A 25,191-nucleotide genomic window follows, 5' to 3' on the forward strand; every position below is an offset into this window, starting at 1 on the left:
GTATACTCTCTACGTTTTAATTAGTTTGTCTGATTTTAATTTGGCACGAAATTTAAGAACATAAAGAAAACTTTTGAGTCTTCTAGTCTTAAATTAGACATGTAGAATGTAGGCATAATACATAAAGACATTTAAACTTGACCTCAACTAGCAAGTAAGCACTCTAAGTTAGATACATCAACGTGATCTCAACTAACAACTAAACACTTCGATTGGTCCCCATTGTGTCTTATAGACACCCAACATTAACATGACACATGAATTTTGAAGGCATATAGATCATTTTGTAAGTTGGAGTGTTCAACAAACTCAATTGAGACGAATTGATATGTCTAAATGCGCATACTCAAAGTTGGAATGTTTAATTGTCAATTGAAGCCAAGTTAAAGTGTCAATGTATTATTCAAAATATCCTTTAATCTTGTGGTCTTACACATGCCACGTGAAAAGTTAAATTAAAAAATTGCCAAAAAAATGACATTAAAAAAGTAAGAAAAAGAAATTGAGACGAAGGGAGTATCATGCACTAACAAATTCAAGTTTATCCATCTTAAAATTTGATCATAAGAGCTTTTAAGTAATCAGTCTATTCTTAAATACAACAGGTAGAAAAGACATTGCTTCAGCTAGTAACACTATTTGTACAGTTGTCTCTGGAGGTAGTTCCACAGGAATAACAACAATAAACATTACAATTTACATTGAAAATTATCTGGTTTACAAGGTTCAAATGAGACTTGACCCCATTTTTTAGGTAGAAGTACATGACAAAATGACATTGATTGAACAAGGTACAAAGAATTGCTGATATTAGCAGATACATGGTACATTTACCTTAGGGATCACTTAATTGTTCTTGTTCATTAGTAGTTTACGTTGCTCAGACTCGTCAAAATTACCGAGTGTGTGTCGCATCCTCCAAAAGCTGTGCTTCAGAGGATCCAACACGGGTGCAATAACATTTTGGGAGTGTCCAAGCAACATAAATTAGTACTCAAGTGACCCCAAGGGTATTCCGTTCATAATATTACACGAGTGGTTCCGGTTCATGAAATCATCGCAGCCATTGCCATTACTAGTGATCCTCTGCGTTTTGCCAGCACTTGGTAGGTTGAGGCCCTCTTTGCCCATCTGTTGCACTTCAAGTGGAGAAAGTATCTTGATGTACCAAACACTGTTCACAAACTCACTGTAGCAACATAACGATTAGTTAAAAATGTAATAACTAAAAGGGTTAACAAATACGCAATAACATTGACATAGTAACGGTTCAAAAAAATTCTACATTGTCAGTGTATACAGGTTAATAACTAAACATAGTAAAATAAGCATACTCGGAAATGTGTAAGAGGGAAATATGATGATATAAACCGATAGAGTTCATATCTTTAAGTAGCTGAGCAACGCAATTGGCAGTATTTTAAGTGGAAACTATGATCGGCTTCAAATAGCAGTAATAGACTAAATGCTGCTCATGATGTCTAAAGAGGAGCAGAAACTAATAAACTGTGGAAGTTCAAAAGTGTAAACCAAAGAGGGAGCGACTACGAGCTCTCTCCTTAGACGAAGTTACTGGAGATGTCACATGCCTATTTAGCTTTTTCCTCCAAGTGGTTTTAGAGGTGGTCCGATCCAAACTGTTTTTTAGTAGGTTGCAAGAAAACATCAGAAGACTATCCCCAAAACCTCACATATCGGAACTATTTGTGAGGACAATAATTTGACTGAAGCGAAATCTTCACAGAACCACCCCGCCCCCTCTCCCAAAAAAAAAAAAAAAGAAATGCGCACAAAAAAGTGTTGGTGGTAGGAGCAAGCCTGCCACAGACAACAAGTGGTTGGATACTTACTGCCAGGGGTCATCACCAAGGAGGAGAACATCATTCTCACGGTCAACGAATACAAGCTGCCAGCCTGATCTCTCAGGATCCTCCAACAGGCCTTCAAGGCCAAACATGCGAGCAAGCTCACTTCGCAGCTCATTATAGCTGCTAAATTTGGAGATATCCAGTGATCGTCCAAAGGACCCTGATTTGTGAACCTGCCAGAAACAAGAAACGTGAATCAAGACATTATTAACAAATATTTCCCAACTTCTAGACGGGTTTTTTTCTAATTTAAAAAGATGTGCCATCAAATCATCAGTAAATAAAAGGTTCCATGTTTCTCACAGCAGATTATACACTCACCTTCACAAAGGTTTCTGTAAGTGAGTTTGCTTGTTCCACATTTTCTGAGGACTGCAAGACACCAGATTCATCTACACAACTTGAAGTTGTCATGTCTGAATTAACGGGATACTCACTACCCACAGTATTTGTGAAGTTAGAGGTAGCATAAGGCACAGGTAAAGATCCGTTCTCCGGACTGTTACCCTTCAGGTTTGACATACCATTAACTCCAAATAGCGCGTTGTTTTGGCTATCTGCTACAGCTTGATAATCCAAAACTTCTCTGCCAGGATTTGGTGAAAACAAAGTGGAAAAATCTGAGACCTTAGTATTAGGCACCATCAAATCTTCAGTCTGTGTCACTATGTATGGAGCTCGTGAAGGGAGCTGAGATTCTAGAGCAATCCGCTTTGATGATGAGGAAGGAGACACTAGAGAGTTGGTTTCAGTCATGTTCAGGAAAGTGGATGCTCCATTACGGGGAAATGAACTCAGGAGACTTTTCATGGTGGAACTGCTGTTAGATGTATTAATATGATTACCAACTATATCAGAATATGTTTGTTGAGAACCCATTGAACCTAAGACCTGTAAATGAGAAAGCTGTGACTGAGTAGCTGAACACAATTGAGCCTTGGTTTGCTGCTGATCTTGACACTGCGAGTGCACTTGATGGGGTTCCTGAACTTGTTGATCATGATACAATTGCTGGTGCTGCAACTGCTGCTGCTGAGTATTATAAGATTGGTGGCACTGCATTTGCTGCTGCAGCATCTGTGCCTGAGATATTAGTTGGTTTTCTGGGAAGCCTTGGAGAAAAGTATGTTGCAAATTGGATGGATGCAAAAGCTGGCTCTGAATTGAAGATGGTGTACCACTAGGGACATGTTGGAACTGCATAAGCGACTGATTTGCAAGCTTAGAAGAATCTAAAGTTGCCATTGCTTGCAAAATGTCAGGCTGCAAACCTAGCATAGAAGCATCAAACCTTGGCTGCATGAATGGAGTAACACCAAATCCCTGGAAGTTAAGTGATTGTATCCCCTGATCACCCATGCCACCGTGCAACCATGTAAGTGGAGAATTCATAGTCATATCACCATTTGATAGACCTGAATGGATGAGAAGATAGGAACAACTGAATCAAATTGAAGAATACAGATACCCCCCCCCCCTCCCCCGGGTAACAACAGCAACAATATATCAGACCAGGAAATGAAGGCAGTCCAGGTGGCCATGGCCGCTTCAGCCTAAGGGAGAAAGGAGATGGATACATTGGAAAGGTTGTCAGAGGTTCAATTTCCCACAGCGAAACTCTAGGCTGCCTCTCCCCTGCAGTTGATTCATCCCATCCAACCTGTATGTTAAAGAGGATCAACGATGAAATTCTAAACCAAAATGACAGCATACACATGAGAATCCACGAATACTAAAAGGATTTAAGTAGCCATAGTTTCAATTTATTATTTAATACTAAATGACCACCTGCTATGAACTAACCTTTACAGACTGCCAATGAGAATTTGGCCAACGAACAGGATCTAAATCACTGATGCCAGTAATTGTGCCCATATACCTGAGACCAAAGATATTCACATGATTAAACTATTTGTATCAGTTAGAGAGAAAAAGTGGATAACAAACAGAGGACAGAGTTTATCTTCTTTCTCTTAGGAAATTATCACAAACGGTGGAAAAATAGAAGGCAGAAAAAACTGAATCACCCAAGGGAGGACAGAGTTTATCTTCTTTCTCTTAGGAAATTATCACAAACGGTGGAAAAATAGAAGGCAGAAAAAACTGAATCACCCAAGGGTGTGGCCTAGTGGTCAATGAAGTGGTTGAAAACCCTGAGGTTTCACGTTCAAAACTCAGCAGAGACAAAACAAAACACTAGGTGATTCTTCCCATTTGTCCTAGCCTTGGTGGACAGAGTTACCTGGAACCTGTTTCTGCTGGGGGTGGCAGGTATCCCGTAGAATCATAAACAACTTCTTTTTTTCCTGATAAAAGAACATAAACAACTCCAAAATTCGGATCGTCCTAGATTGACACTTATTTAACAATAAGGATTTCCTTTTTTTTGTCCAAACAAGATTAGTTCCCTGCAACTTTCTTTTGGGAGGAGAGGGTTAGGCTGCAGCTCCCTCCAAAATTATGATCTCCTGCGTTTCCCGTATTTTAACAAGAACATTTTTAGACTAAGTCAGCTATAATTTTCAAAGATGCCTTAAAATACTTTCACACCAAACTAAATGAGAAATTGGTACTAGCCCCTGGACCACCCCCTCCCATTTCAATATAATGTCCCTCTTATCAATAAAAGATTTGGTTCTCCAACTGACCTTGTAATTCGTAATGCTTGCAAAAAATTCTAGAAGATTATACCTACCTACGGATGCTCGATTCTTCTGTTTCAAATAGCATTCGGAACCTCATGCCAACAGAAACTCGCGTATGATACACTGCTTTAGCATACTTGGCGAGAGGTATGACAAACTCTGATGGACATGCCCTGAAATTGGAAAGCTAAAACGTCAAATGTGAACTTAAGTCCATTAGTAAACTAGAAATGCAACCTTTACCTTGGATTGAAAAATATTGTAAATCGGCTATTTGTTGCAGCTGCGTGAGCTGCTGCAGCTAGAAGACCAATGTGCATGCTATCACTTGACAACACCGAGGAAGGTAAAACAGTTTGCGGACGATTGGCACGTCGTATCCCCAAAAGCAATTGATTATTTTCATTCCTGATGGGAGATGACAGCATTTAGCCAGATAAAATTACACCAATAACAATCTACCCAGTGTAATCCCACAAGTGGGGTATGTTGTGTGCAGACCTTACCCCTAACTTGTGAAGGAAGAAAAAATTGATCTAAGAAATTGAGGGGGTGAAACAAGAGAGTTTATTAATTGTAAAATGATCCAAGAAGCTACACCAACACCCATCACCCAATATAGACTGTATGCTGACAGGTAATAGTTGTTAACCAGTCCTAAACTTCATGAACTTAATATACTATACTTGGCTGTAAAATTTTCGAGCAGTAAATATTTAGCTTAGCCAAGTATACAACACAAACATGGAGATTTCAAAAGTTTCTGTATTCTACCATAGAAAAGAGCACATAGGCAAATGTAACAGACCCCACCTACTCAAAGTGCACCAATAAGGAAAGATAGATAACAAATCCATTGATATACAAGACAAGCAACAGAACAGACATATTGCATCTGCAGCTCAGATACATACAATTTATAAACACATATACACATCAACTGTGAGTCTTAAATGGTTTACAGAAACTTCCAAAGGAACTGCAATAGCTAGGATAATATTTTTCTACCAGATAAAGATAACTGAGTCGCCTGCAACAAGTCTCTTCGCACTTACAAACACACTCCATCCTGTCGTCAGGAGATGCCTCTTTGGTTGGCCTAAGAACGAGGAATCAGATCATTAGTGTCCAATTTCATAAATTATAGCACTGCAATCAGAAATTTTCAACACCAGAATCCAGAACCTCTTTCCTTAAATCATACAATAAGAGGATAATAACTAGGAAAAAAATCAAATTGCATCCATAATGGAATCTACGTCAGAGAAACGAGACAACAGAACCTAAGTCAAAACAATCATACACTACTACACTAGGTTCTAAACAAGAATTCTCAATTTCAAGCTTTTTCTTTGTGTCATCTTCAGTGCTTTAGAAGCTAAAAGGAAAGGGTGAAGTTTTTCTGTTAAATAAAAGGTAAACAGAGTTTTAACCACCGGTACAAGGTATTATATATTCACCAGCTCACTCTGCAGAAGGTCTATTCGGCCAGGGAAGTGGGTCATTCAGCCATTGGTGTAGTCATTGCATTTATTACATGTGGTAAGATCATTTTACAGCTGGGAATTGGCATTCAGAATTTGGTTTTGTTTTTTTAGAATGGTAACATAAGGCTTTCAGAATTTGTATTTAGAAAATTAGGAATCAGAAGTCAGTATGTATATTGGTTGCATCAAAAACTTCCCACCACAATGTAGTGAATTCAAACTTCATATAATGAAGTGTATATAAAACCCCTAAGAACTTTAAACATAGCCAATTTAAATCAAGGTACCAACCCCCATGACAACATTGTAACAGAGTCTTTCAAGGTAAAACTACTCTATCAACTCTCTGAACAGAAACTCACCGCGAAATATATGCCGGAACTTCCATTCATTTCCATGAAGATCTTTACCAATCAACTCTTGCACAGGAGGCTGTTGAGAGTAATCCTGCAACAGCAAGATATAACTTGAGTCAGTCGAACACCACCGACCAGTAGCAGGATATTTTAAAACCAAATGCTCATGAAACACCTCAAATAAAAAGAAAAAAGAAAAAAATGCTGATGAGCTCAACTGATGGGACCTACAAGAGGAGGGAAAACTTTTTCTGCAGCACGTCGAGGGACAGAGAATCCACCATGGGTACTGGTATCGCTTGCAGTCAATGTTTTGCAGAAATAGTTACTTGGTTGTTTACTCAGGGTCCCGAGTTCAGCTGGTAGCAGGAACACATATTTTTGCTCTTGCTAATGGAGAAATAGTCAATTAGCACTTATAAATAATTTCAAAACAAATGAATTGATGAATGTAACATACTGGACTTAGTGGCTGCAAAGTCATTTGAGCATATACTTCATCAGTCTCAACATCTGCCTGTAATTTAGAAATTCTTCAGTCTCTACCGACTGTTAACACTCCAAAAACACGTGATTTTCACACCAGAAAGAATACATAGGGTCAAACTTACATCCATGGTCACATTGTGAAGCTGACAGATAAGTTGAGGTGGTAATCCAGGATAGTTAGGGATATGACCATCTATTTCCTTGTTTGTGGATGCAGCAACCTGTAAGACTTTCATAAAGATTAAAGGTGCCTACCACTAGTCTCCAAGCTATACAAAAATAAAAGACCAGTACAAAGTATTTCAAGTAACATCGTTTCACCAATAATTAAGAGACTCTAGGAATCCAGTGGATCATTCTATTCTCTGTTGCACCAAAAATTAGCCAAACAAAATCTCAATTTCCAAACTAATGCAGAATTATATCAAGAAGATCAAATCTAGGAAATATCTTAAAATGAATTAGAATCTCACAAATTAATAAAAAGAACTATATCAACAAATAAATAATGTTTTTTCCCATAATACTAGCTCAACTCTGTTCACCGAGATGAATAACGCCACCAGGGAATTGCTTAGTTCTCCAGAGTTAGAAAGAAAAATTTATTTCCTATACATACTTCCGACGCGAAAAACATGACTGGAAGTGCAAATATAGTTAACCCCTTCAAATACAAGCTAAAAAAACCCAGAACGCATGACAGAGAGACATCAAAATTACAAAATAGTAGCATACCTCATGTGGCACAGGTTAAATCTTAAAGGTTATTTATACACATAGCCCACTATTAAATGAAAAGAAAAAGAGAAGTCCAAAGTTCAAAGGGAGCATCACCATGAAGAACCAGAACATAAGAATTTACTACCAACCATGTCAAAGACCTATGCTTTAATTAACTTTATGAGCTTATGGCATAACATAAGTTCTATCACTCCCTCCATTATCATTTTACTTTTCCATTTTAGCAAATCAAGAGAGTTTTATTACTTTTTTCTCATACTACCCTTGGTATTAAATACCTTACATAAAAAGTATAGTCAAATTTAGAGTTCGGAAGCATCATTAATAAGTCAAGTTTAGTAAGATACAACTATAATTAAAGCTTTCATAAGGGGTTAGCCAACAGGGGCCAAGTAATATGAAACGGAGGGAACACTAACCTGCTCACTATGCCCTTGAGGAAAATACACTACTCTGCTTCCTACATGTGGAAGAGAGACCAATGGCCCTGCACAAGCATGCCACAGCTCTGAATTCAAGCATTTCTTCTCCACTGCTGCCATAATCAAACATCAAAAATGTTCACTTTATTCATCATACATGACCAAGAATACTTAAATTCAAGCTCAATAAACAAAAAAATGACAAAAATAAATAAGACATAAACAAAACACACCTTCCTCAGGCTGAGGATTGAAGCCAGAAGAAGATACCTTCATCCCTCAATTCAACTAACTCAAAAAAAATTAAAAAGGAAAAACCCAAATAAATATATAAAAGAGCAAAAAGAAAGCCAAAAATGAAAACTTTGGCACTAGTCTGACCCCCCCACCCCCCAGCCTAAGCAAAAACCAAGAAGCAGGCAAACATATTTCTCATCCAACCCCACTTCCACTACTAAACACCACCAATGTCAGCTTCTTCATACTTGTCTCAGATCATTGAAGAAAAAAAAATCAATAAAAACCCCAAAACACCCTTTTCTCCAAAGAAACTACATAACCAACTAATTACATCAAAACTGAAGCAGATCTTCAAGTTCCCAAGTAAAATCTTGAAACCCTAAACAACTTAAATCTAAGAAAAAAGCACAGTAAATCAAGCAGCTTTCTTGTGTACAGATCTTTGTTTTTTTCTTCTTGAGACTGTTCAAGTATTCAAAGCAGTAAAGAAAAGAACAGAGGGACCCTCAAAAGATTTGAAGGAAGATTATAGAAAGTGATAGATTGCTAACTGTTGGCTCAATCTTTGGGAGAACTACTGTGTTAGTCTTTACTAGTATATAATTTATTATTCCTACTTTGTTATAACAGTATTATACTACTATATTATATAATTCATGTCCTTTATTTATGGCACTACACAACACTGTAGCCTTTGTAGGCTGTTTGTAGCTAAGATATATATAAGCTTTTAGGTATGTGTCACAATGTGAGAGAGAAAAAGGTCATCTTGGAAGTTTGAGGTATCTAAGTGTGGAAAGAAGACTCTGTCAGAGCTTCCCTTTCATACAATTATTTTTTCTCCATTTCACATTATCTTTCTTAATTTTAATTGTCATTTATATCTAAATACTGAATAATTATAATTCTTTTTATTTTAAATAAAAATAATTAATATGCAAATAAGTTCGCCAGTAATGACAGAGATGATTTGTAATAATGGTGATGGTTGATATTAATGGCTAGTAATGAAGCTTAGTTGATGTTAGTATTTGGTCATGTTGATGATTGACGATGATGGTGATGATCTAATAGTGATGATGTTGATGATTGATGATGATGCTGGTGATGATCTAATAGTGATGATGGGGATAATTCAAAGTAGAAATTGATTGCGATAATGATAATGACTAATAGTAATGACAATAAATATAATTATAATGATGGAGGACTATTTGCATTCCAAACAACACACTCTTGATCAATTGTTGCATTCCTCCATAGTATAACCACTTAGAGGTCCATAAGTTATATGTTTAAATCTATTATTTGTTGCTATTTTGATAAAATGTAACAAACAAACTATGCTCAATATGCATCAAGATAAATCAAGTGTTGTAGTATCTCTCTGATTATTTATACTAATGGAGTGAAAGGGTCGAGCCTCTAAAGTGAGGACTTTAGGTCTTAATTTTTTTAATCTGATATTCTATATTTGTATTAAAAATTTTTAATTAATTTGATTTTGAGACACATAAAACTGATTAAAAGGGATCGAAAGTGCTCCTCAGCAAGATGTTTTTCATTATTTTTTTTATTTGTTTTTATTATTTGTTTTTATTTTTTTTTATTTTTTTTACGGGAACAGACCCTACACGAGGCTCCCACCTCTCGTGCACAGCCAGGGGTTGAGCCGCACACCCCCAATGTTTTTCATTATGAGGCTTAAATCAAAAACCTCTACTTAAGGAAGGATGAGGTTCAATTTTATACTTATAATAGATTTATAGGTTAATGTTTCTTTTAAAAAATATTGAGAAAAAAAAAGGGAAAATTACCCTTTTACACATATTCCCCTAATATATTTACTTTTATTCTCATATACACCAAAAAAATTCCAAATTCCCTCTTTTTCCTTTCTCTCTCTATACCTCTCTGATACATCCGCTTATTCCTTTATTCTTGCCCTAATTTGCTCTAGTTAATTTGTTACTCTTCAACTGTTAATCAATTTCAAGGTTCCAAATAAGGTATATTTCAATCTTTCCTTATATAGAATTTTACTTCATCCTCATTCAATCTGATTTCTCCTAAAATTTGTATATTTTGATTTCTTCTAAAAATCTTTGAAAAATCTTCTAAATTTTTATCATTTGCTTTCTTCTGTAAATCTTTCTGTTTTTGTTTCTCATACCTTCAATGGAATCCGTTCATGGTCTCAAACAGTCCACTAAAAATCAACGAATTCTTGTTTCTCCTGGTTCTGATTCATCTTGGGAAGGTTACGACGAAGTTAGATCCAAACATCGTAACGATCCAGCAGTGATGAATAAGCTACGTGAGAAATTGAAGTCGAAAGCTACAGTTAAACATGCACCCAAAGAAATAGACAACAAGATTGAAGGGGTTACAACACGCCCTAATCTACCAAAGGTATGTGTTCAATTAAGTTTTTTGTTTTAGAATAAAAATTTTGTGAAGGTTTTAATGATTCTGATACATATCATTTATGTATCAGATACATAATGTATTTTTAAAAAGAATTTTTTTTGGAGATTTTCTATTTCTGATACATCATGTTTAAGTGTCAGTTTCTGTTGTTTTAATTTTTAATGATTCTGATACATATACATTTATGTATCAGATACATAATGTCTTTTTCAAATGTATTTTTTTGGAGATTTTCTATTTCTGATACATCATGTTTAAGTGTCAGTTTCTGTTGTTTTAATTTTTAATGATTCTGATACATATACATTTATGTATCAGATACATAATGTCTTTTTCAAATTTATTTTTTTGGAGATTTTCTATTTCTGATACATCATGTTTAAGTCTCAATTTCTGTTATTTCAAGTTTAATGATTCTGATACATCTACATTTATGTATCAGATACATAATGTCTGTTTCATATGCAATTTTTTGAGAATTACTATTTCTGATACATCATCTTTAAGTCTCAGTATTTGTTATTTTCAAGTTTTAATGATTCTGATACATATACATTTATGTATCAGATACATAATGTTTTTTTCAAATGCAATTTTTTAGAGATTTACTATTTCTGATACATCATGTGTAAGTGTCATTTTTTGATGTTTCATGTTTTAATGATTCTGATACTTCTACATTTATGTATCAGAATATAATATATAATTGTTTCTGATACATCTTCTGTATGTATCAGATTCTCATCTCATGCATCAGATATTTTAATGCATATGATACATCGTATTTATGTATAAAGTTCAAGTTGTATTTAACCATTTTCATGTCAATGTAGGAAATGAAATACGTCATCAAGAAGATCCCGTCCCACCCATTGAGATTCGGAACGGCATATAGGGCTAATTTTCTTGATGATTTTGAATTATCAATAGGTGAAGAAGGTATAAAGTTATTTAGGCAATCCATATTTGGTCACTACTTAGATATGCCAAACTGCAATTTTCAAGGGCAAATCATCAAATGTCTCTTACTTCTTGAGGTAGACTAAAAAAGCAAAGAAGAATTGCACATTCGTCATGTGCAGGGTAATATACTACGATTTACAATAAATGATTTTGCTATCATTACTGGTTTGCGATGTACCGGTAATATGAATGACTTTCGGTATTCTTATGACCAAACAAGTAGATTATTGTCTTTATATTTTCCTGGTGCCAAAAATGGGGTCAACAAAGCTCGTTTCGTTGAGCGTTTTCTAGTTGGAGGATGGAAAACAAATGAAGACGCTGTTCAGATGGCCATTCTCTATTTCATCCACACTTTTGTTTTTTCTCAACTAGGTGATGCACCTATATCAGTTGATGATTTTAAGATGGTAGAAGATGGTAGGTATGAGCAATATCCATGGGGAAAATAGCATTTTCAAAATTGATAAAAGGAATGCGTCAGAAGTTTTCAAATGCCAAACAAATGTATCGTCTAGGCGGCATGTCATACGCTTTGAATGTTTGGATATATGAATGTGCATCTCAAGTTCCCTCTGAAATTGCTGTAAGAGTGGGTAATAAATTTTCCAGAATTCTTAACTGGCGTGTTGTCGCCGTGAAGCCAAAATTTGAGACATTCATGTCTACCATCTTCAGTGAGGTACATGCTTTGAATATTATTCGTTTATGCACTGATTCATTATACATAAAATCTAAGATACATTATATATTCATGACCTTGATACAATATAATTTGATTCTTAAAGTAGATGTATCAGCTCATATATTTATGTATCAGGATATAAATGTATCAAGATATAATGTATCTGATACATATACTTTATATAACCTTTCTGATACATATAATTGTATGTATCAGAAACTCATTTATCAGTATTTACAGCTCATGAAAACTCTATCTTATGTATCAAATTATAATGTATCAAGAATTACATCTCATGATACATCTGCATGTATGTATCAGATAATGTTGTTTTTCTATCAGTTTAGCATGTATGAAGGATTAATGTTTCTGATACATCATGTTTATGTATCAGCATTATCATGTATCAATTATTCAATTGTTTTCTGACAATCAATCAATATTTTTTTGCAGTATCCATGCTCCAACATTGTCCAATCTCAACATGAAATGGAATCTATTGTCATTCATGGCAGCCAACAGAAACCTGAAGCTTCAACATCGGCTGCCAAGGTCAATTTCAGAAAACCTCATGAAGTCCCTAGATTTGAGGACTTTTCAACAACACCACCCACAGAATTATTAAAGAGATCCAGTCATGTCGCTGATACATCTTCTCCACCTCCTTCCAAGAGAATGAAGACTTCCCCTGCTAAAAAGCCAATTCAAGTAGAAACAGCCAACATGCACAAGGATTTCATACCACCAAATGAATCAGAAAAGCCTGTTTCTCCTGACAATGTACCAGGGGCGAAATCAGCTGTAGGAGGTGAATCTTCTGGTCATTCGGATCAAATTATTCATATGCAATTCAGAGCATTGAAGAAGTCCATAAAGAAGTCTCTAAAGAAATACGTAAGTTTCTACTTTAAGATATATCACATACAATATACTTTTAATTAGGTGATACATTCTGATTTTTCATATACATGTATCAAGGTTGACCGGAAGTTCAAGCGTTTGGAGAATAAAATTGATTCAAATTACATTGATCTTTTGAAAGCCATCGACAGTATGGCGAACCGAATGACTGGCACATCATCTCAAGTTAAAACAGATGATTTTGATCAAACATTCCATGTGGTTGAACAACAAGAAGCACCTACTGCATTGGAGGTGCACAATTTTGCAAATAAATCTGACCCACCTCCAAAAAATGACAAATCTAATGTCCAGGAAGATATTAAGGTACATACATCATGTAATATTTGATATTTATGCTTTTAAACTTTTGGATACTTTTCATTGTCATGTATCAAATGTAAATGTTATTATGTTTTCAGGGACCTGAACTATCCACCATGATAAATCAGGTGGACAATATATCGGAACAAAGCATTTCAGCAGATGTTCCTGAATTATTTGATCAGAAAGTTTATTCTGATACATTAAAGGTAATGTATCAGAAACAAATTGATGAACAATTTGATTCTATATATATATTTTGTATAAGCTCAACATCTTTAAATATATATATATATATATATATATCTAGACATTTAGTACATATATATCATAAGTAAATGTTATTATGTTTCCAGGAAGATGAACTATCCGTCAAGATACAAAAGGTGGATGATGTATCATAACATAACATTGTAGCAGATGATGTATGATATCGACAGATTTTTTACTAAGTAATTGGTTTTTTAAGATAATGTATGATATCCACAGTTTTTTATTAAGTAATTGTTTTTTTAACATTTGTAGGAACCGAAAACATTAAATTTTACACCACAATTGAAGGATGTATCAACACACCAAATGGAACCACAAAGAGCAGATACTGATCAGCTTATTGTTGATTCTGATACATTACAGGTAATGTATCAGATACATTACTGAGATAAAGTCAACATTATTAAGTTTTTTAATGACGTTATACATTACGTGTAGAACACTGGAAAGAAAGATGGAAGAGTAGCCGATGATAAAACTGACAAAGTAGAAGAGCAAGTTGAGGAGATTGAAAAAAGAAAAAATCAAACCAAGCACATCAGAATCCAATACTTCAGCACCATTTTCGACCGAAACTCTGGGTGTGATAGATGCTCTAATATACGGACTTCCATTACCAGCCATGCCATTGACAATTGTTAGTCATGAGCAAGTTCAGGATGAATGTCTATTACGCGATAGCCAGCTACCAACCACTCTTCCATCAAAAGCCAATGTATTGTCTGACGATGCGAAGACACCATTTCGAAGAACCAGGATTCCTTCGAAGATCTTACAGTCGCTGTATCTTTCAAACTTTGGGTCGAGTGAAAAGGGAAAGGAAAATTTGTCAGTTGTTATGCATCAGACACACCCTTTTGAAGGTTTTGGTATATGTTATCATCCCCCATCCGAGCTTGTCACAGACTACTCTCAATGGATAGATAATGGACTTCTAAAATCACATGGCAACAAGTAAGTATGATATATTCAACTTATACCCATACAAGTCGTGTATTATATTTGTTATGTTATTAAACTACAAGCTTCCATTCAGGAATTCGAAGGAGGATCATTACAGATCTAAGTGCTCTTCATTCGACTTTGAAAAAATGGACTTTGTTGTGGCATTTCCTAAAGATAAGAACTGGTTCTACCTAATGTCACAGCCGAACAGATGCTGGAACGATGAGGTAAAAATTTCATCATAAATAATATGATACAACTCATACTAACTACCTAATACATACATATTAATGTATCTGATACATATATAGATAAATGTATCTGATACATACATAATCTGATACATGATGCTAGTTGTTATATAACTAATACTTTCTTAAAATGTGCAGCACATCGATGTAATATTTTACTACCTTCGGAAGAAATCGAAGATGCAGTTGAGCAATCAGTATCGATACACAACGACAAACTGCATTTTCAAAATTTACATCGAATATGCACACACACGCTACTATCACCTTCCACCTAACATTTCTACACAAGAAGATATGGCAAGGGCCACTGTTACAGCTCATCACGAGAGATCCGTGAAGAACATAATAAGAGGTTTCTCAATACCAGCAGGTTTGCCCTAGCATTTGGTAGATGAGGTATATATTCCAGTAAACTGCGACAGGAATTTTCATTGGGTTCTTGCGGTAGTTATGTTGAAAGAGAGGTTGATACGTGTGTATGATTCATCGCCTAGACGAAGAAGTAGCAACCTTTCCCAAGAGATCCAAAAGATAGCAGCAATGCTACCAACATACCTGCAAGACAGTGGTTTCTTTGACAACAACGAACGTACTGATTGGTCGTCTCTTGATTCATACAAGGACAAATCAACCGGTAACATGCTTGAACCACATCACCCATTTGCAGTTGAGTATGTTGAAGGAATTGCGCAACAGGGAAGTGACAGCTTGTGAGTATTAACATCGGCTATGTATATCTAAATCATTCATATGTCAATTTTACTTTTTTAAAATACGTTTATTTCTTTCTTTGCAGGGATTGTGGAGTTTTCCTGGCCATGTTTGCTGAATATCTTAGTGATGGAATTTCTATTCTAAATACCAGACTAAACGTTGAATTCTTCCGTTCAAGATATGCCGCACTCTTATAGAGATATGGTTGTCAGAAGGCCATGGATGGTTATATTAGCGATAACGACGATCCAAAAAAACCTAGGAGAGACATCTCTCCAAACCAAGGAGAACTGATTGATGTCCAGTAGTTTTTTTTTTATAGTAAACATTTTAGGTGATTCTGATTCTTTTAATGTATCTGATACATAAACTGTAATGTATCAGATTTAATATGTTTTAATATTTCCATACATCAGATTTACTATGTTTTTCTCTGGTGTCAAAATCGAATATAAAATCAAAGTTTATGTTTTATATTTCTACTGTATCAAATTTGTATCGAGTATAATATTCATAAGTGTCACATTTTGTGAATTCTGATACATGAATCAAGTTTTATTTATTATGATACATCATGTACATGTATCAGATTCTCATTTCTCAATATTTAATGATTCCGATACATTAATATTTTGCATAAGAATTTTATGTCTCAAGATTTAACGTATATGATACATCTTGCTTATGTATCAGATTCGCATTATCAAGATTTACTGCATATGATAATCTACAACCTATATCAAATAAGATCTTATGTATCACCCACAACTCTTGTGTAATTATGGTTGTCAAAAAGACAAGAATGTTTATGTTTGGGAAAATAACGATCCAAAAAATAAACCATGTGAGATTTCATTAATCCAAGTCAAGGCGAACCGATGGACGTCCTGTAGTTTATTTTAAAAAAAATTATAGCAATAAAATGTTCTAATCTTGATACATATCAACTGAAAAAAGATTTTGATATTTATGTCACGTGTCAAACTCAAATATAAAATATAATAATAGTTGTTATTATATGATTCAAATAGAATGTATACCGAGATATCACAAATATCATATCTATTTAGGAATGAAATTACAAGTCGTTCTGTTGTGGCCTTCGTGGCCACAACGTCCACAAGAATTTGTGCTACTTGTTATGTTCTCACTAGCGAATTTTTTTCTCCCTTTTTTGGTCTTCTTGGCATCCTTTTGTATATTGGCGGCAAGATAAATTCTTCCAAAATTTCCTTCGGAGCAGTCCAGTCTTTCTTATCTGGCATTGGAACCATTGGTAATTCATAAGTATTTGTCAACGCCTCTGGTTTGTAGTAATCAGAACAATATGGGTGCAGGTCAGTAATGTTCTTGCTCTTCAACACTGCAATTGCATGTGGACATGGTATCTCGTCTAGTTGAAATCTACCACAACTGCATGTTTTTCTTTCTAGACACACAATGTATCTTATACCTAATTCGTAAACAGAATAAAGATACTCTGATGAAGCAACAACCTACAAGAATTATATTTCAAATATATGTATCAGTACTGCTTCCTCACATACACAACTATGTATCAGAACTGATGTAAAAGGGTAATAATTATCACAGGATATACATAACAGATGAATCAACAGCCAGCAAGAAATAAATTTCACATATATGTATCAGAAAATATGGATCAATTATAGAAATGATGTATCAGAACTGATGTATCAGTATATATGTATCAGAAAGTATGTATTTTAAACATGTTATGTTTATATGTGTCAGTACTTATTTATCAACTACACATTTGATGTATCCGACTTGATATATCAGTGTATAATGAGCACAGGCTATACCTGAATGACGAAGCAACAATCTGATATAAATAAACTTCATATATATCTATTAGTACTTATGTATCATCTATACAACTAATGTATCTACATTGATGTATCAGTATATATTTAGAACATGTTATGCATAACTGATTAATCATTAGCCTGAAGGAAAATAATCTTTACATATATGTATCAGAACTTATGTATCAAATGTAGAACTTATGTATCATAATTGATGTTTCATTATTTAATTAGCACATGTTATACATAACTGATGAATCATCAGCCACCAAGAAATAAATTTCACATATATGTATCAGAAAGTAGAAAGTAGGTATCAATTACAGAAATGATGTATCAGAACTGATGTATCAGTATATATGTATCAGAAAGTATGTATCAGAAAGTATGTATCATGTACCAGAACTGATGTATCAGTATATATGTGTCAGAAAGTATGTATCGTGTACCTTCATTCTCGAACAATATCTTCAAATTTTCTACCCAATGTATGTTTTGTATAAGATGCTATTTCCCTATTTTTGCAGTTCCAAGAACCAAATAACATTCCCGTTTGCTCCAAAAAGTCAATTATAGGCAGCTCTCGTGCTTCAACAAGACATCCATTGATACATTCTGCGATGTTAGAAGTCATCATTCTACCCCTGTTGACAGTGGCATGAACCCTTGACCACTTTTCGTATCCTATATTTTTTAAATATTGTGCCACCCGTTGATCGATTCTTTCAACTTTGGCCATTAATTTATCGACTTCATTTTTTCGGTATGCCTTGGCCATTGAATAGAAGATGTCACTTAGTACAGCTTTGCTCCTTCTGTATTTAGTACACACATTTTTCCATATATGCATGCAAAATGAGGAACATTGGGAAATACAATGCTTACACTCTTGATTATGCTTTCGTTCCTATCTGATACAATACACATATTGTCCCTCTCTCCAAATGCATTTTTGAAATTCTGAAAAAACCACGTCTATGATGAATCATTTTCCGTATCAACAATACCATACGCCAACGGCAATATGCAACCTAATAAATCAATAATAGCGATACAATAGTTATTAGAATTCATCAGAATCACAACAAACATGAAAAATGAGATGACACACTGTTATTCAATAAGAAACAGTATAAGAAAGTAATACCTGCCCCATCAAGTGTGCTAGCTGATACAAACGTCCCTTTATAAGGTCCATCAAGATGTGCACCATCAACAACAACTACTGGTCGACAAAACTGAAACCCCCTCATTAAGGGCCTTAACGCTATGAACAAATACATGAACTCATCAGTTGATGACTTGTGCATACTTATGTACGAATTTGGATATACGGTTTTTAGTATATGTATGTATACAGGCAGCTGTCTATATCCATCAGCAGGTTTTCCCCTTAACATCTCCAAAGCATGCTCTTTTGAACGCCATGCCTGTTGATAGGTAATATCAATTCCATACGCTGATTTAATATCCTCTCGTATATCATTAGGGGTGATAATTCTCTTATGATTAACCAATTTAGGTGCTGTGAATGCACTAACAAAAGCCTTTGTAGCATGAACTTTGTTGAAAATCTTATCTTTCAGTGCACATGAATGTTCACTATTGAAATATCTAACTTTGAATATATCGGATTTTTTCCAACATGAAGCTTTCATTCTCCAACAACAGCCGTCTGAAAGGCATACTAACACATAACTGCATTTGTATAAAAAAAAGGACATGTATCATACCAATATTTTTCATTTATAATATCAACAAATACAGTGACATACTGATAGGAAGTGTGTCAACCCATGTACTTGATACATGCTTCTTTCTATGTATTATTAAAAAAAAAATAATCTGATACATAGAGTATTATGAATCTGATACATACTGACAGCATTATTATCATTTTTAACTGAGTTACAAAAATGGAGTTTTGATGTATCATGACAGGAAAAATTATTTTATTTTAAGAATGTATCAGATACACACATTAATATGTATTTGATACATACTGTTGGATACTATCCAACATCAAAATTTCCAAATGCAGAATATGCGCATACCTTTTACTGTCGGACCTTTTAACTTTGAAATTAAATTCATTATTGATTTTGTATTTGGCCATCACATCAACTAGAGTTGCTTTATCCTTATAGAATTGATTCTCCTTCACTTCCGCACCATTTGTATCATCTATGTAGTTCGTCAACTCCAATTCTGCTATATAACAATTTGCCACATTACCAGATTCTTCTAAACCAAAAATGTGGGACTCATTCGCATTTGATTCGGCACAAACGATTGCTCCAGATGTACTGTCGAATGATTTTATCTCACATCTTTTTATATCAAAGCTTGATATGCACAGGGGATAATTCACGAAACCAGGCTCTTTCTTCTTCAACTCTATGTAAAGATTAACACCCATATCATTACGAATATATATTGGCGACGAGTTACCTTCAACTATGTATCGGATTTCAATTTTTTTCTTTGATTCATCCACACTCAATTCAGCAACGATTGCTACTTTTAGATTTGAGTAAGATACATTGTCACCGACAACGATTCCATCACTTTTGTATTGTTCATAAGTAATATCGGATTGCCAAACTCCAGAATGTCTCAGTAGTATCGGGATATTAATATCGATTAATTGATGAAACGCGAAGTTTGCTTTGAATTGATGCTCTGTTGTTTTCCTTGGAGTCGATGCTCTGACTTTTGGCTTCAAAATTCACGTACATAACTGTCGCCTTCTTTAATAGATCAGTAATTGATATAAAGAGCTAATTTTTTATTCATAAATAGCTGATGTGCATTAACTATTCTATAGCTAAAGTTATGTATCAGATACATAACTTATGTATCAGTAAAAGTGAAAAAATAATTGAAATCAAATTCGGTATGAATTGATGCTCTGTTTTTTCCATTCGAGACGACGCTCTGTTTTTTGGCTTGAATCTTCATGGACATAACAATTGATTTTTTTAACAATTGATGTATCAGATACATAACTTATGTATCACCAAAACTGAAAAAAAATTGAAATCGAAGTTGGTTTGAATTTATGCTCTGTTTTTTTGGCTTGAATCTTCAACTTCACAACCGTTATTTTTTTAACCAAATTAATCCCATTAATTAGATCAGTAATTGATTTAAAGAACCAATCATCCCTTATATTAAGATATTATCCATAAATAGATGATCTTCATTAATTACTCATTAGATAATTGATGTATCAGATACAAAACTAATGTATCAGAAAAGTTGAACAAAAAGGAGATATCGGGTAATTTTGATACAATGAGGGATGTATAGTAATTAGACTTTTCCATTATGGGATTTAGGTAAACTTTACAAAAAAAAATAAGACATTTCATTAAAGTTGACTTTAGGCCACCAAAGAACCAATCTTATTGAGCAGCCCATACACATTTTTTTTCTACCGCTCTCTAGACTTTCTCACTATTTTTGTCCCCTTGATAACTTGAGCCCACAACATAAGGGTTGGAGGTGAAAATTGTTCATCATCCGAATAACTCCTTCTTGTCCTCCCTTATACATTTGTTTCTTGATTTATGATTAAATATCCGATTAAATTCGGATTCATGTCGAAAATTTCATCAAACAAAAATAATTATATATCCTACAGAGCTCAAACAAAAAACTCTAATATCATCTCACCGCAATTTTTATTGGTAATGCGGAATGCACTTAGTTAAATATTACGAATACAAAAATATGAATTTTGGTATCAACTAAGGACCAAAAAAGCCTAATTTGGTAACTTAGATGCATGAATGTTGGCACATGAGGAGCTAAGGGGGGATAACTACTTGAATCTAACTTAACTTTGCACGTGCACTCAAAAGAGTATTGTGTTGGAGGATTTCAATTGATACAATATAAAAATTTATCCTATCTTCGTTTCATGATTTGATGAAATATCTTAAATTTTATGTTGAATTGTTCTTAAATCACCAACCGTCCAAGTTAAATTGATGCTTGCTATTTCACCAGGTGCTAAACCATGATTGCATGAGTGTTTTGTATCCATTAAGCAAAAACGGATTGTAATTATATAACGGTATTTGAAAATATATCTTGAGGATGTCGTAAAGCGTTCATAGTATCATTACAAATATACAAATCAAAATTGTGAAAGCATATTTTTATTAAATTATACTTTATCATGATTAAGTAATTTAATGAAATAAGTATTAATCTCCACGATTAATTGAAAAAAGGTGTATATATACACCAATGAGATGCATCTGTTGATTTGGTAGCTTCTACTTTGTCCTAAAAGACAAATTATAGGATTGTTATATGAGGTGATTAACTGATTTTTTAAAATGTAATCATCTAGATTGATTCATCTGCGAGTCGTTTGGTGTGAGATATAAGATATAATAATTTCTGAATAAAACGCAAGATTATTTCGTCCTATGTTTGGTTGCAGGTATTAGGTAATCATTGAATTATTATTTATTCCACCATTTATACTTTAGTGATGGGATAAGTTCAAGGCTGTCTCAAAAAGTTCGGGGGCCTAAAACCAATCTTCATAGAAAAGCCTTTTTCTTTTAGTTGTCATATGTAAATTGAATAACTATAACATACTCAATGTAATCCTACAAGTGAAGTCTCGAGAAGGTAGGATATACGTAGACCTTATAATATAAGAATGCTAACAATGAAAATATTCAATGAAGAAATATAATATAAAGTTAGAATAATAGAATCTGGCTCAATATTTAAAAAAATTATATAATGATACTAGTACGAATTTGTTGCAAGGTTTGACTGTTTGGTAGACGTTAGAATATTAAATAATGAGATAATAAAAATTGATTAGGAAATAAAAAGGTAAATGTAGGAATTATAATGTGGATTCATGATAATCACCAAAATATAATGTAACAACGTAAAAAAAGATGCTATAATTAATTAAATATTATTCAATTTTTCAATTATTACAACGACCTACACATTAAATAAAGTAAACACACACACATACACACACACACACATATATATATATATATATTCTTAAGAAAAAATTGGGGGCCTTAAAAAATTTGGAGCTCCAAGCGGTTGCTTTAGTGGCCTTATGGTCGAGACGACCCTGAATAAGTTATCTCAATGATAATTAATCTCGGAATAACTTGTTCTCAATCAAACTATCCCTTAGAAAATTGTTATTTTTCGGATGTTTCATCAGAATTTGGCTCCTTGGTGAAAGACCGACAAGCCTAATTCCAATGGATTTTATCAAGATTTTAAGCAATTTTTTTACTGTGATTCGAGCCACATAAAGTTTATTAAAGAAGACATTTCTTATTAGAATTTAGATGATTCTGCATTCTCATGAATCGAAATTGAGATTTTTTGTTAAGATCGAAGAAATCTCATCCATTATAACACACCTCAATCACAACGAATAGATAATAGATAGTGTTACCAACTCAGAAACACAAGATGCTCTCCTGCTAGTTCTAATTTGGGGAAAGTAGGAGGTAAACAATATAACGCCTCAATGCTTAAATGAAGAAAATACAAAAGATAACACCAAGGATAAAGATGATTTTTTACAAAATAATTTTCAAGTATATGCATTTCTAACTAATTTTATTAATTTCATATATTTCTGTTTAAAAAATGCTTCTTCATTTGAATCTAGATTGATTTAGCCTTTCAAGGACATAAGGGTTTCACCATTGACCAAAATTTGAATGTATTAATCTAAAAGTTAAAAGAAAATTGGGAGAATCTAGAGGGTCGATTATGGATTCAGATAAATTTAATAATTTTTTTAATTCAAACTCTCCATATATATAGTAAGATATTTACTAAATTAATATAAATATTTAATTATAAATTCCATTGTTACTATAGTATCAACTTTAGGTCGTTATAATAATAACCCAAAAAATTAAATTCTAAATTCACATTCATTAAAAAAAAAACAATATCTAGAGAATACTATATGGATCAACAACCACTTGAAGTGATGAAGAATTGTTGGCTGGTTTAAATATTGATGCTCCATTAAACAAGGAAGATGGAGAATAGTTAGTTGGATCCTCCAAAAATTAAATGTCTACCGTGTTTGTGTTAAATTCTCTAAAAATAAATAATTTTTGAAGGATTCGATTGACACTTTTGAAGAATCTAAAGCCTGCCACTACTTGTAACAACAGTAAAATGGCAACTGTAATAAATTCAAGCACTAATTTGCAAATAATAAAATATCTAAGAAACTTTCCTGCCAATTCCACGTGTAATAGGCTGTCATCCCAGTACCACTACACCATCAAATTCCTAAAGCTTCGATGTCAACCCAATACACAAATCACAGATACAAGATGACCCAAATAGAGAAACCATGCAACAAACAGAACTAGGACAAAAATCAAAGTTTGATGTCAACCGAACAAGCAAACCACAGATACAAGATGACCCAGATAGAAAAATCAAGCAAATAACACAACTAGGATAAAAACAGTTGTACAGACAAGAGAAATCGATCAAAATAAGCATAGCCGAACCGAGAAATTTAGCCCTAAACCATCAAATTCATAAAGTTTAACGCCAACCCAATACGCCAACCACTGATACAATATGACCCCAAAAGAGAAAACGAGCTGTTAACAGAACTAGGACGAAAATCAATGGCACACGGAAGAGAAACTGATTAAACAATAGAAATTAAACAAGAACATACTCACCAGATCAAATCCAGCAAATGTTGAATCGGATTGAATCTTCAGAGGAGGAATTCAGTTGCAGATGAGGAATAAATATTGAGTCTATACTCAGATCTGCAAGATCCAGAGAGAGAGTAGTGTGTGATGTTTCTTAAGTTGTACGTTGTAACGAGCCTACGGAGAAAATAACTTATGATTTGTTAATTTCATTAAATCTGTTCTGAATAACAAAATTGAACGCACTTATAATTTATACCTTATTTTTGTTGGTAATAATACAAAAACATATTTTTCTAATTTAATTTGAGTGAAATCTATTCTTGAATGTTTGGTTGTGCACAATTAATACTTATACAATCTGAACACTTGCCTTTACTTACATGTGAATAAAAATAGAATAGAATATATTTGATTAATTTATTGAGGGAGTGAAATGCTATTTCTCAAACATTTGGGCATCCAAGTATAATAATTAGGAGTACAAAGGCGGGAAATTCTTGTAGAAAAATGGCGCTACAGCAAAAATTTCCATTTGAAATTTACAGGTGAAAGGCGAAAAAAGGCTGAGGGGAAATCGAAGAAATTGAAGCTATGCAATCGAAGATTAACAGTTTTTTAAGCCATTTTCTTCTTCAATATCGATTACGCACAAGAATGTAGATTCATCTGATATTTGCAGTGATGAGTTTGATTATAAAAAGGTACAACCAGAAATTTTGGTTACATACAAGAGAAGATGTCAAAATTCAAATGGGTATGTTGTAAAATTACTTCTTTTTCTGTTTCCCTTCATTGAATTGTTTTTCTTTTCCGATTTCTTGGACGTTAACTTGACTAATAGTTATTATGTCAGTTCTTTTCGATTCTAATTTTCTTCAATAAAGAAAGTGACTTTATGATATAATAATTATTAATTAAGTGA

General features: G+C 33.8%; 1 protein-coding gene and 1 pseudogene across 2 annotated transcripts; one reads left to right on the forward strand and one right to left on the reverse strand.

The window, feature by feature from the left end:
* Positions 1 to 674: 674 nt before the first annotated feature.
* LOC129904997 (auxin response factor 6-like) lies at positions 675 to 8,883 on the reverse strand. 2 transcript variants are annotated; one of them, XM_055980407.1, is made up of 14 exons: positions 8,242 to 8,883; positions 8,006 to 8,118; positions 6,968 to 7,066; positions 6,817 to 6,873; positions 6,588 to 6,746; positions 6,363 to 6,447; positions 5,522 to 5,612; positions 4,757 to 4,921; positions 4,564 to 4,686; positions 3,672 to 3,747; positions 3,381 to 3,528; positions 2,190 to 3,283; positions 1,851 to 2,041; positions 675 to 1,189 (listed from the first exon to the last, which is right to left on the reverse strand). In XM_055980407.1, the coding sequence occupies exons 1-14, from the start codon at positions 8,282 to 8,284 to the stop codon at positions 988 to 990; spliced, it is 2,646 nt and encodes an 881-aa protein (XP_055836382.1). In that variant the 5' UTR covers positions 8,285 to 8,883; the 3' UTR covers positions 675 to 987. The 2 variants fall into 2 exon arrangements, with proteins under 2 accessions (XP_055836382.1, XP_055836381.1); XM_055980406.1 differs by having other exon boundaries at positions 8,006 to 8,121.
* Positions 8,884 to 11,826: 2,943 nt separating this feature from the next.
* LOC129870985 (uncharacterized) lies at positions 11,827 to 14,781 on the forward strand (annotated as a pseudogene).
* Positions 14,782 to 25,191: the final 10,410 nt, after the last annotated feature.

This window comes from Solanum dulcamara, chromosome 10, assembly GCF_947179165.1.
Source record: "Solanum dulcamara chromosome 10, daSolDulc1.2, whole genome shotgun sequence".
Taxonomy (NCBI): domain Eukaryota; kingdom Viridiplantae; phylum Streptophyta; class Magnoliopsida; order Solanales; family Solanaceae; genus Solanum; species Solanum dulcamara.

Bases quoted from the DNA above. Each gene is read 5' to 3' on its own strand.
- LOC129904997 (XM_055980406.1), bottom strand. From the start codon at position 8,284: ATGAAGGTATCTTCTTCTGGCTTCAATCCTCAGCCTGAGGAAG. The intron at 8,122-8,241 runs GTGTGTTTTGTT...TGATTATGGCAG, and splicing joins CAATCCTCAGCCTGAGGAAG to CAGTGGAGAAGAAATGCTTG. The intron at 3,748-4,563 runs GTAGGTATAATC...CTTTGGTCTCAG, and splicing joins GAAGAATCGAGCATCCGTAG to GTATATGGGCACAATTACTG.